The sequence below is a fragment of the Hyposmocoma kahamanoa genome, unplaced genomic scaffold, assembly GCF_003589595.1.
Source record: "Hyposmocoma kahamanoa isolate Upper Pololo Valley unplaced genomic scaffold, ASM358959v1 64, whole genome shotgun sequence".
Classification (NCBI taxonomy): Eukaryota; Metazoa; Arthropoda; class Insecta; order Lepidoptera; family Cosmopterigidae; genus Hyposmocoma; species Hyposmocoma kahamanoa.
The window spans coordinates 13610541-13623220 of record NW_020653852.1 but is presented as its reverse complement, the minus strand read 5'-3'; the positions used below and the strand labels follow the sequence as shown (position 1 = coordinate 13623220).

Below are 12680 nucleotides of genomic sequence, written 5' to 3'. Positions count from 1 at the left end.
TCACTCGCACAGCGCGTAAGTTACATATTTCAATTCTTATTACAATAAATAAACGATGAAAAATATGAGCACATGAAAAATTTTAGAATAAGAAATATGGTAATATTTTTCTTTCTGTAATGTATTATATGTTGATCAACCGTTACTTATACATTCACGTCTATCACCTCCTGCATATTACACCATTTGGTTTGGTTCTTTTAAAATTAATCAGTACAAAGTTTGCAGTGACTTTGGTGGTATTTGGTATATTTCATAACACATCTCTGGCTTGACCGTTTTGGCATTAATTGACTAACAGTAACCTTGTCAAAATTCAAAAAGTATTCTCTCCATAGTCATATACATTGGCGATGATCGCCATATATTTTTATATTATTTTTACAATGTAAATATATTGTTTAGTAATTGTAATTACTTAGGCCTTATTCAGAGTGGCGGCGGGCGCGGGTGCGTGTAAATCAAATGTACGTAGGGACTCCTTGCGTACACAACGGCCGCACGCGCCGCGCGTGTAGATCTATTGGCTCGGTCCGCTCGGACCTTTCACAGTGCTAGGTGTAGCGTGTAGCGTTTGTTTACGATTTTGACATATAGATCTACCCGCTCGTAGCCGCTTCGGCACTGTGAAAGGAAAGACGCCAAGACCCGTACGCCCGCATCCGCCGCCGCGCCCGCGCCTGCACTCTGAATGAGCCCTTAGCCCGGACACTCCATACTGGCGAGATTTTAAGGCACCGCCAATAAGCAAAAAGAAGATGAAGAAATCGTTCTTCAACGGTTCTTAATATAATTCTTTATAGTTTATACTCAACTATAAAGTATTATATTATGTAAAAATCTACAAGTTGTCTCACGGCTATGCGACACGCAGGGAATTTATTTTAAATAATGTAGATAGGATATGTGGTTTTTTTTGCTGTACCCAACAGGGTCCCAAAGCTCTAATTTAAGCATGTCTATCTGCTACATTGTAAACTTTTGGGAATGCAATAAAGTATTGAGTTTCGATATTTTGCTTCAAAGATAGTTTATTTTTAAAAATAAGTATTACTGTTATCAAAGACTTATAAAGTTGCTTGCCTCAACTGGGAATCGATCCGACTAAACGTGAAACAAAATCCTGTATTTTTTGATACCGTTCGCAGGGATCAATCAAAGATCGGCGCCATAACATTTTTCCTTTTTTACACTTTTTGGTCAGTTCTATTTCCAGGTGGAGCAAGCAACTTTAAAAAAATCTTTGAATGCAATATTATTTTAAAAATAAAACAATATATGGGTACATTAGCAATTTTGGATGAAGCAAAAAATAATAATAAAAGAAAAATTTGCTATATGGTTTCAAAGCTTTGCGTTTTCCTTTATGGAAAGAATGAAAAAAAAAAGTCTTACAATATTTAAAGTACTTTCCTTCCGCGTCGTATAGCGTGGAACAGCCTGTATAGTGCCGATACGATTCTGTTCATAATTTGTTCATCAACACTTGTCCATGTAAATTAATATAAAAGGTGTTCAAATAATTCCAGGAGACGGTAACATCGACGGAAAGAACAAGTACGATATTCGGTCGAACTACAGAGACAGTTACTTTTGCTATGCCGATGAATCAGCCGCCAACGCTGAAACATCATATGAAGAAACTTGCTATTACAGCCGGAAAGGCGTTTAGGTAATTTTATGTTACAGGGTTCTCTATATGTTAATTATATTCTTTGACATTCATTATTCCATTATATTCTACACAACACGAACGTTTCCTATTCGAGTCCTAATTTATCGTTTTCGAAATGTGTAAATCATGTCATATTTTTACATCAAATATCTATTCCTGCACTTCTGTATCCAGATCAGAATGCGTTGTACGAACAATATTGCCTTTTAAATATTTTTCTCTAACTACGATCATTTTCGCAGCAATTGACTGTATACGACGATATTACCTGTTAGTGGCAGTATCTGGCGGAACATGTCTGTACTAACATGCAGTATTGACATTAGCTGTAATGTTCCCTGCCACGAAATTTCACGTTTTCCACTGGAATATTCGTACTTCTTGACAACAACCCTCGTCCAAACATTCACAGCACCTTACCATCCGAGGTTCTGTCTGTTCACCGGTATGCATGACAAATAAGAAAACTTGTATTTTATCTGTTGTTTAATACAATTTTCAGATACATAATCCCTGCTGACTTATTCACGGATCCGGAGGAGGGCAGCAACCTCACATTCACCATGTACGAGGCCGAGAACGTAAAGCTCAGCAAGAATTCTTGGATACAATTCATTCCAAACAACCGCGAAGTTTATGGCTTGTACGTATTGTTACTAGTTAAAGTTATTTATAAATGAGTCTGTTTTATTTCTGGACGACAATCGATTACTTAAACATGAAGGTAGGAACACTCTGCTGCTAGGGTTGGTAAATTGAGAATGTTTCGCAAATGCGAAATTTACATAAAAAGTTGAATACTTTGGTGCAGAAACGTTTTTTATTTCATATGAAGAAATATTTTGAAGTTAAGTTGATTGACACATTTTAATTCTTATTAATACCACAGATACCATTTTCGTGAAAATACTTCAAAATTTCTTAAATTTCCGTATATTTCGTAGAAACTTTCCGCGAAATATTTCAGAAACTTTTTGGAAATTTTTCATTACATCTTCATTATTTTATATTTTTATAGATAATGTAAATGTGGGGATCAAAATAATGCATAACAAAGGTGATTTAAAACTTTGTATTAAATAATTGAAATAAAAAAAAATGCTATACAATAGGTATGTAAGAAGCTTGTCGCACTTTGTAGACCAATAAAGTTTTAAAATATAATCAACAATAACAATTTACAAAATAATCAACATATATTATAGTAAAATTATTCAGTGCTCAAAAATCAACAATTATAATTAAAATAGGTACCTCAAGAACAAATAACAAAATCACAGATTGGTTCTTAATTATGAAAATTACTGGGATTAAAAAACTTAAGAATCAAAATAAAATATAAAACTTAATAGTAATCTATATGCAACTCATCACTGCTCCATGATGTCGTATCTGAACAGGAAGCTACTGATCATTTGTCCTCATTTCTATCATAAGGTTCTGTTAGCAAATCAATGTCAGCGTTCAGGTGGTCAATTGAGCATCGATCTGAAATCTTCGCTGTTTTATGTGGAGCGTTTAAAAGTCGAATTGTGTGAAACGTAACTTAGTTGTCCAGCCCTGTCTGTTGTTAATTTGTTGCGTTTAGTGGTGTGTATGTTCCCAAATGTTGAAAACGATAGTTCCACTGCTGCAGAAGTTGATGGTACGGCCAAAATTTTGTTGGCGATCTGGCCCAATTTTGTTTGCCGAAAGAAATTATTCCACCAGGCAGCCGGTTCCAACTTCGTCGCCATATCATTAATAAATTGCTTATTCCATAGGCCTTCCTGATTTTTGTACTGTGAGAGTTCCAAGAAGACGTCACTACTCGTATCAGTATCAATAAGTTCAGCTAGCTTCATTATAACTTCACAGCCGTCAATATTTTCGCTGCTGGTTAATGCTTTGCCCTTATTCGATGGATCTAAAATACAAGCAGCGTAATGAATGGGTTTTAAAGCGGTCTCTCTTCGGTCCATGATTTTTTTTCGTAGGTTGTTTAATTCAGTGCTACCTAAAATATCATTAGCTACATTCGAATCCAGATTTGCGTTAATTTCTATGAAACATTCGTGTACTTTGTGTACTGAGCTGTAATCACCTTCCATGAATGTAATCCACGTTGTTATAGTGTTGAGAAAATCACGAAGCTTTTTTGTTTTGAGCCAAAATTCTTCATCTAGAATCATTTGCTTGTGATTTCTTGTCAATAGAATGTTTTTTTATGAAATTGCTTAAGTTCACAACCATGTACTGCAAAACTACTTTTGATATTAAAAATGTGTTTAAGCATTGGCTATAGCTTGCCCATCTTGTCTTTACAGGCAGATGTAAGCTGACTTTGATGTCTCTTTCATTTGCTATTTGCTTGTAACTGGCGGTCAAAACTCGAGACTTTTTAATGGTTTTTATGACTTTTATAATTTTTAAAACAAACTCTGATATAATTTTAATTTTTAAAATGTTTTAAACGTGCAAATGTAATGTATGAGCTAAACACCCATTCCACATTACATTAGGATATTTTTCTTCCAAGAGTTTCCCACATCGCTTCATATTAGATGCATTATCTGTAATAATCGACATAAATTTTTCGGGACCCAATTTATCAATTACTTTAGCAATCTCCGACATCAAATACTCAGCTGTGTGCCGATTAGCTTTCGTATCCACAAACGAGTAGAAGAAAGATCTTGGTGTAAAGACAAAAATATTGAGAATACCTTCGTTTCTTACATTTGACCAGCCATCTGCTGCCAAATGAAGAACCTTAGCATTGCTAATAGCTGATTCCATACGATTCTTTGTATCATTGAATTCAGAATCAAGAAGAGTAGTTGACATTCGCTTCCTGTTAGGTGGAGTGTAATCTGGATTAAGATGATGTAAAGCTTCTTTCCAAAATGGGTGCTCCAGCATTGAAAGTGGCGACCCAGTCACATATATTGTCCGAGCGATAGCCCCACTGATTAATTTCTGGAATGATACAATTAAATCCGTTAATTCCATGGTTAAACAAAATTATATAATTAATAATTTTGTAATTATTCGCAGAAGATCCTAATTCATAATAAAAAAAATTACTTTTGATTACAATTTCACTTACGTCATCGAATGCAGTTTTTGTTAGAGGTGAACCAGTAGCCGACGTACTTGCTTGTAAATGTTGTAATGATAACCCTTGACTTTCCTGATCACCAGCGGTAACTACAGCGGCTATAGGTTCAAACAACACTTTAACGTCCTGAGGACGGGTTCTGCACTTTAGAAGATGTTGTTTCATACGCGTAGCATTAACTGTCCACAAAACTGGCACTCATGGACATCCTTTCCGAGCACTTCTTTTTTAATATAATATTTACGAACTAGAGACTGAGGCTTCATTGTTAAACATTTATTACAATAAAATTTAAAACAGGAACAGACGACTAGATGAGAAGAGGTATAGTGAAACACTGAGGTGTTTGCCACAAAAAGACAGTCTGTCCTTTTTTTCACCCGAGCTATCTCTTTCGCACGTTAGACAAAGTAACGGTGAATCTCTCACATAACGGTAACATTTAAAGGGCTTGCGCCCGCGCCGCCACACATTAGCCCACACTAAAAGAGCTATACCTATAAAATAATTTTACAACTATACTCGGCGATAGAATAATTTAATAATCGAACAAATGTGACACAATTTTTAATATTATCCCTAAATCTCACAAACAATATATTATCAGAACAAATAACGTTCTTAAATTTTTTAATTAAATAGGTTCATAATAACGATTCCTGTGCCAAGTTTAATACCCTAATTTCAACATATTAACTATTAATACATATACGGTATAAAAGTGGCAAAATCTAAGTGGATTACGAATATTTATTTCATTCATTCTTTTGAGGAGTATGAAATTTCCAGGAAAATTTCCATGCAATTTATGGACATTTAAGAGAAGTTACGGTTTACTTATTTATTCCGATTTCTTCAAAAAAAGTATTTTGGTTTTACAACCATGATATAGAACTATAACTTTTCTTAAATGTTTCTTGAATATGCGATAGTAAAAATGCAAAGTAAATATGTAAATTTCCATAAATTTCGTGTTTTGAGAATGTTTCCGAAATATTTCAAGAAACATTCAGACTGGAAAGTTTCCAATTTAGGAAAGTTTCCGGCTGCCCATCACTTGCTGCTGCAGTCTCGAAAATCGCGAGTAAAACGAGACTTTCGAGACTGCTTCAAAATATATAATACAAAAAAATAAATATATAATAAAATACAAAATACGTTCCCGTACTCATAGGCTAGGCAATTAAATTTTCGAAACCGAATTCGGGAATGAAGGCAGTTTCATTTCTTACATACATGTAAGAAATGAAAGTATGTACTTTAATCAAATGTATAAAAATAGCAGCATACTTAGGCAAACCTCAGCACTGAAATTAAAAAAGTACATCTTATTGTAGCAATTTATGTATCCGTATAATCTCGGTCGGATCTGAAAATAGAGTTTAACATAACATCACATGTTGTAGACAGAATTAACTCATTTAAAGATGACGTTTAGAAAGACCTACTTACATAGGGTCGCTGTATTGTCTAATACTTGTAAGTACTAAAACATATCATCAGTTACATGTGAAAAGCGCCATTTCAAGCGAAAATGAGCCATTATGATTGGTTTTGTTTTTATTTATTTTTTTTTTCTATAAATCTGTACAGATTTCAAAGCTATTTGAGTATTTTTTTGACGCTTCAATGATCCGATAATACCATGTAACACGATTTTTGTTAATGGGCTATCAATATCATTTTGTAATTGGTTCTAACATAAAAACATGAATAAACTTATCAAACCAGAAACAGAACCTTTTTGAAATTGTTACATAGTGACATTTCGCGTCTTTCTCATAATGTTTCTTTGCTTTGGTATTTCTTTATAATAAAGAAACTCCTGTTATGTACTCTATATCGCCGATGTAAAGGGACGCACCTTTACATCGGCGATATATGAAAAAAAATTCAGGGGAATATGGTTTAGATTTTAACCACAGACCACATTTCCTTCTTCCGTGGTTTTAAGGATTCTATTAAAATATTTACGTCTTGTTTTAAATTTCAATTTTGGATTTAGTTAGGTTTTCAAATTTAATTATAAAAAAAAATCGAAATGGCGCTTTTGCCCTTTCTACAAAACACCGATTGTATTATAGGCGTTACAGATCCAAGAATGTCAAGTACATAACTCCATGATCACATCCATTTCAGGCCACTAGAATCCCACGTATCTCGCTGGAATTTCATAGTAGAAGCGCAAGACAGCGAAGGCCTTGTCGCTCGCGGTCCACTTGACATCACCGTGCAACAACACAAGAGTTCACGCACGATCAACCACCAATTCATCATACAATTCAAGCTAAACAAACCGTTCAATAACAACATTGATTGGCAAATAAGAGCTCTAGAAGGCATCATGAATCTATTCAGAGATACGGATATGGAAGAGTTGACTGTGTTGAACGCGACGCAAAATGGAGATATCTATGAATTCGTTTGGACTAACGATACGTTGCCGAAGGATTCGTGTCCTATTGATAGCATTAGTAGACTTATGAAGGTTAGTTCTAATTACTTTGTTAATTTTTTTTGGATAGTTTTAAGTATATAAGTACAAACTGGAAAAATATGCACGGTTATTTATAAAACACTAACAAGCTGACCGTATTACTAATATCATAAACAACAACAACTTTTGTTTCATGATATTAAATCATCATCAGATTTGCCTTCGTACAAAAAGAAAAATATTTAAATAGATCGCTCTAAACGGTGATCACTGCGGTAAGACAAGAAAGCGCTAGCGCACAGAAAAAGGTCGCTTGCACTTTTGAACTTGCTACCTTACTACCAAATACAAAACTAAAAGTGTCAGATAGTACTACGAAAACTTAAAAGTTTAGTTCTGGTAAATTGGATTTTAGGAAATGAAACAATTTTTCCGGATTTAAATCGCGTATATTTATTTTTTCAAACAAACCAACGTTTCAGGCCCTTTACAGGTCCCATTGTCACGGTTGACTGAGGTGGTATAGTCAGCAACCAGTTATGTCTAATATTAATGCAAACCACCCTATTTTTTCACTATAGTTACAAAAGTTGTAAATTAAATACCTTATATTTAATTTTACAATGAAACATTCCAATTTACGTTACATTATGGTTTACAAATTATTTTATTTTAACAATATAAATTAAAACATATTCATTAGTACTACAGTCTTAATGTCTGTTTGGAATTTTTCATCAGAGGAGATACTAAGAACTCGATAAATTACATTTTATAAGAAGTCATGGATCAAAAGTTATTATTTATGATGTTAGTAATATAGTTCTGTGAGGTTGTTATTATAAAAAAGTGTTTTAAAAATAACCCTGTATATTATTTAATAAAGCTGAGTAAACGAGGTTCACGGCTACATCAAAAAGTTGTCATATTACCACCTACATACTATCACGCCTGTCTTTTGCGGGGGTAAACATCTGTCTACCCCCGCAAAAGATAATAGTGGAGGTCCTTAGTATCTACTACGATGTGGTACGATGTTAATTGAGGATCCAGCGGTTTGCATGTTGGACGCTAGATGAGTAGACAGAAGCCAGATCTCCCGTCCGATTCCCAACTTTTATGAATTATGTATATAGGTGTTAGTGTCCAAGAGTTAATGTCGTTTCTCTGGAGAATTTTCTAGTTTGAGACCAGCCCTTGTCTACTCTCGTTCTCTGTCCGCCATCCGTCCGAAGCAATTACTGTCCAATAAGTAATACTCGACCAAATTAAAAGACAATGTCAAGTATGAAGTTTCATTCGCGTCATGCGTTTTTTAATTTGGTCGAGTATTCGTTATTTGACAGTAATTGTTTCGGACAGATGTTGTATGGAGAACGTGAGTATCTTAGAGGATGGGAAAAAATAAAGTGAGTACAGATCCAGGTGTGATTAAAAAAAATCCCCTGCGTGTCAAAAGTTTGACAGATATAATTTCAGTCGACCATTATTTCTTTGTGTTCCTTTATATCTAACTCAATTATTATTACAGATAATGGAATCCGAAAGCGAGAAAGGTGCGCCGTCAGCGAACTTAGTGCGAGCTATGTCTCCTGAGCTGAAAGTAAGCGCAGTGTCATGGCGAGGCGTGGGGCAGTGTACCCAGACGGTGCCCACCACGAAGAAACCGGACACGTACCCGCCCGTACCGAGGAACCAAGTCGATCACTTGACGGCCACTGTCGGACATTTACTTGTTTATAAAGTGCCTGAGGTTAGTACCGATCAATTTTAGTAGCTGTAGAGCTCCTTGCGAAAGAGTTCGTCCAGAGAAGTACTGCCACCTTTGTTCCGGTTTTGAAGAATAAGGGATCTGGTGAAATTACAGGCACATGGCTTGTCAACTTACGTCTCAGACCAGTACCAGACGCACGACTTTCCGTCCCGTCTCTTAGTATCTTAAAAAAAGAAATTAAAAAAACCATCTTGATTGAAACAATAATCCACATTTGGACTCTCAGAGTCGTATTCCAGAACTCTACTCAATGTTCAAGTCAGGACATGAGTATGATTTAAAGCACTGAAAATCATACTCAAGTCCTTGCCATTAGAGTCGTATTTCCAGTGCTTGAAATCATACTCAAGTCTGCTCAAGTCCTGACTTAAGCATTGAGTAGAGTTCTGGAATACGACCCTTAGTCTGGTTGACCGCAGGCTCACTCCTGTAGTCGCACGAGTTGAATGCAATACTGAGGAATGTTTGTAATGCTAGTGCTGTGACTTAATGAACTAATCAGAATTAGTGACAGTCATGTCGAAAATAACACAAAAACAATAAGTTACTATTATTTTAAAAATATTTTAAACAATTAAAACAACATTTATTACACATTTATCATAACATTTATTCATTATTAATTCTATTAAATATACTGTTTACTAATGTTTTTTTGACGATCCGGAAATTGGGCTGGCTCTGTAAGTCAATGGGCTCGGCTGAAAGAATCATCTAATCGTTAACAATCATCTGTGATTGGCTATAAATAAAGACACTTTTTTTGCAACTGAACTTGACTGGACCGGGTTCAGTCATTTTTAAAAACAAAAATTCACACTTGACACTACTAGAGTAAGCATATGACAAACGTTAATGACAGCACTACACTGCAGACGTGTGAGGTGTGAGGCGTTCGGACAGCGCGGAGAGGTGCTCTCGCCCTTCAACTCAGCCCCGGATGCCTTCAACTCGCACGCCTACTATAAGTAACAATGCGACTCGAAGTCGCCAAATGAGTAAATGACGGGTTATAAACCGGATTACATAGTTAGACGTAGCTTATTGCTTCAAACAACTTTTATCAGACGACATTATGATATATGACTGATTGTAGGACACGTTCTACGACCCGGAGGACGGCGGAACTCGCAAACTGCACCTATCGCTCCGCTACAGCGACCGTTCAGAACTGCCGTCCGGACACTGGTTACAATTCGATGCCAAGAACCAGGAGTTCTACGGTCTGCCTTCTCCCAGCGACGAGGGTTCCGTCACTTATCAATTGGTGAGTGTCTGCATTGTAATTACGTATTAATTGCGTAGATTGACGGTTTAATCCTTGGTTCAATATTTTCAGTCGTTTCAATCGGTATCTTTTACCGAAATGACTCGCCACAATTTGTGATATGGACGATAATTCCAAATATGGCCTATTTTAATTGAATATTTCATTACAGTTTATTTTATTGAACATAGTAAATAAAAAACTTTCTAACTAACTGCACCTATAAATCAACAAATACAGAGCATTAAACAGAAGTTTATTTATTTCCAAATTGTAGCAAAATGGACAAACTTTTTCGATCGTTCTAAATTGCTTTAGTTATACTATAGTAAAAAAAAAAACTTTTTTTCCAGATCGCCGAGGATTCCAGCAAAAAGAGCGCTTACGACAGTTTAATGGTGGAAGTTGTGAGAGCGCCTACGATCCGCCCAACAGTAGAATTCCGTATGACTATGGAGTACCCATTTCCAGCGCTGGCATACAACGCGCACAACAAGCGCAAAGTCGTCGAGAAGCTGGCTGCACTCTTCGGTCAAACGGATACAAGTAATATACGGATACATAGCATTACAGATAGCCCTACGACTATCATTTGGTAAGTTATAGTTGTCCTTGTCAAGATTATAAAAAATAAAGAGGCCTTGAAAAAACTGTGTGATCAATTTGTGTACATGACATAGTATACACTTTCGCTAAAGACATCTACCTGTGACCTTCGAATTGTATTTATAATAAAAGTCACTTTCACAATACTTAACAATATTATCAACAATAGACGGGCAACATAATTATTACAAGCACAATCAAGCCGTTCGATCAGAGCTCCCAATTACCAACTAGTGTTGCCACTTCTTTCATTTACAATTACCTTTTTTTAATTATTGAATCTGACACTCTTCCATCCTGACCGCGTGTCAATCTATCCAACAATGATCTTATACCTACAATGATCTTACGACGTAAAAAAAAAACAAAAAATTTTAAAGAATAGGTAAAAACCCCACAAATCCCCACTGCCTAGCAAGTACTACGTTAGTGGGAATTTGTGGAATGAAATTGAATAAACCTTTAGGATCTCCACCAGTGGGAATTTATACCTGTCTCCTTATACATGTTGCCAGAATGAACTTAGCATATTATTTATGGTACTAAATTTCAATTATAATTTATTTATCAAACACTTATTAAACATATTTAATAAACCACGAGTAAAAAAATTATCTCAGTACAGAGTACTAAAAAAACCGACTTCAAAAGTCATTCACCCCATAGTTTGCCACCCTTAGAGGTGGAATATTTTCTTCAAATTTAAATGGAACTACATCTGAGGTACCCTCTTTCCAACAAAAAAAGAATCGTCAAAATCGGTTCACAAATCTAACATAGATACAAAAAAATACAGTCGAATTGAGAACCTCCTCCTTTTTTTAAAGACATTTAAAAATATTACAATCACAATTTTATTAATCATTTTTATTTGCCTTAAAATATTGGATTTTCCATTTCAGGTACAACACAAGTCTTCCAATGGACCGTTGTCCCCAAAAAGAAATCCAAGAACTCCGTCGAATGATAATCGCTGACGAAAACGGCGCTGTGGGGGGAGCTCTCAAAGAAAACGTCGATCACGTCTTCGACAAAGACCTGAAAGTGATGTCTATAACCCTCATACCGCTTGGACTTTGCGAAAGCCCGACTAAAATATATAGACCTCCGTCCCAACCCCCTAACACTGGACATAGGGAACCAGGATCTGCGGAAGGATATGGATTCTCTGAACATTTAGTTACGATCATCATACCGGCTATTGTGATCATCTGTATGATTCTTGTAGCTGGAATTATCGCCTGCGTGCTTTACAGAAGAAGGCGCACCGGTAAGTTAGGAATACTCGTTTTATTTACATTCAACCGACAATTGGTCATAATTGACACGTTTGGGAAGTTGGCGACCGCGAGAAAGCTGCAATCTCTGTTGACCATTTCCTGAATTTATCCCTTGGTCACGACAACCACGGAAAAGTATATATTTAGTCACCACACTTATCGACACGGAATCGCATTAAGGCGGTCAGAAAAATCGTTATGTGTGCATGTAATAAGAGCAAAAATGACGTTGTGCTTTTCGCGTCAACGATCCGAACGGAAGTGAAACGACGTAAAAGATTTTCTGTACGGCTTAAGGCGATTCCGTGTCAAAACGTGTCAATTATGACCAATTGTCGGAAAAAGATATTCCACATACATAAATACATGTCTAGTTATAGCTACAAAGAGCGACATATAGTTATTAAAACCACCAAATATTAATTATTTACTTTTCCGAATTAGGGATTCCGGAAATGATTTTACTGCATCTTAGGACAAAACTACTGACTTAGGAAGTTGAAGTTGGATTTTAAAGTAATTTTAATGGTGTCATGTAAAA

At 35.7% G+C, this 12680-nt stretch overlaps 1 protein-coding gene across 3 annotated transcripts in view; it reads left to right on the top strand.

Annotated features, from left to right (window-relative positions):
* Window positions 1-12260, top strand: part of LOC113230693 (dystroglycan) — an 80804-nt gene extending 68544 nt beyond the window's left edge. For all 3 annotated transcript variants that reach the window (XM_026464737.1, XM_026464736.1, XM_026464735.1), the window contains 7 exons: window positions 1530-1672; window positions 2178-2318; window positions 6915-7263; window positions 8744-8965; window positions 10083-10253; window positions 10607-10848; window positions 11762-12260. In XM_026464737.1, the coding sequence (XP_026320522.1) occupies window positions 1530-1672; window positions 2178-2318; window positions 6915-7263; window positions 8744-8965; window positions 10083-10253; window positions 10607-10848; window positions 11762-12242 (1749 nt within the window). In that variant the 3' untranslated portion in view covers window positions 12243-12260. The remainder of the gene's footprint in view (window positions 1-1529; window positions 1673-2177; window positions 2319-6914; window positions 7264-8743; window positions 8966-10082; window positions 10254-10606; window positions 10849-11761) is intronic.
* The last annotated feature ends 420 nt before the right edge of the window (window positions 12261-12680 follow it).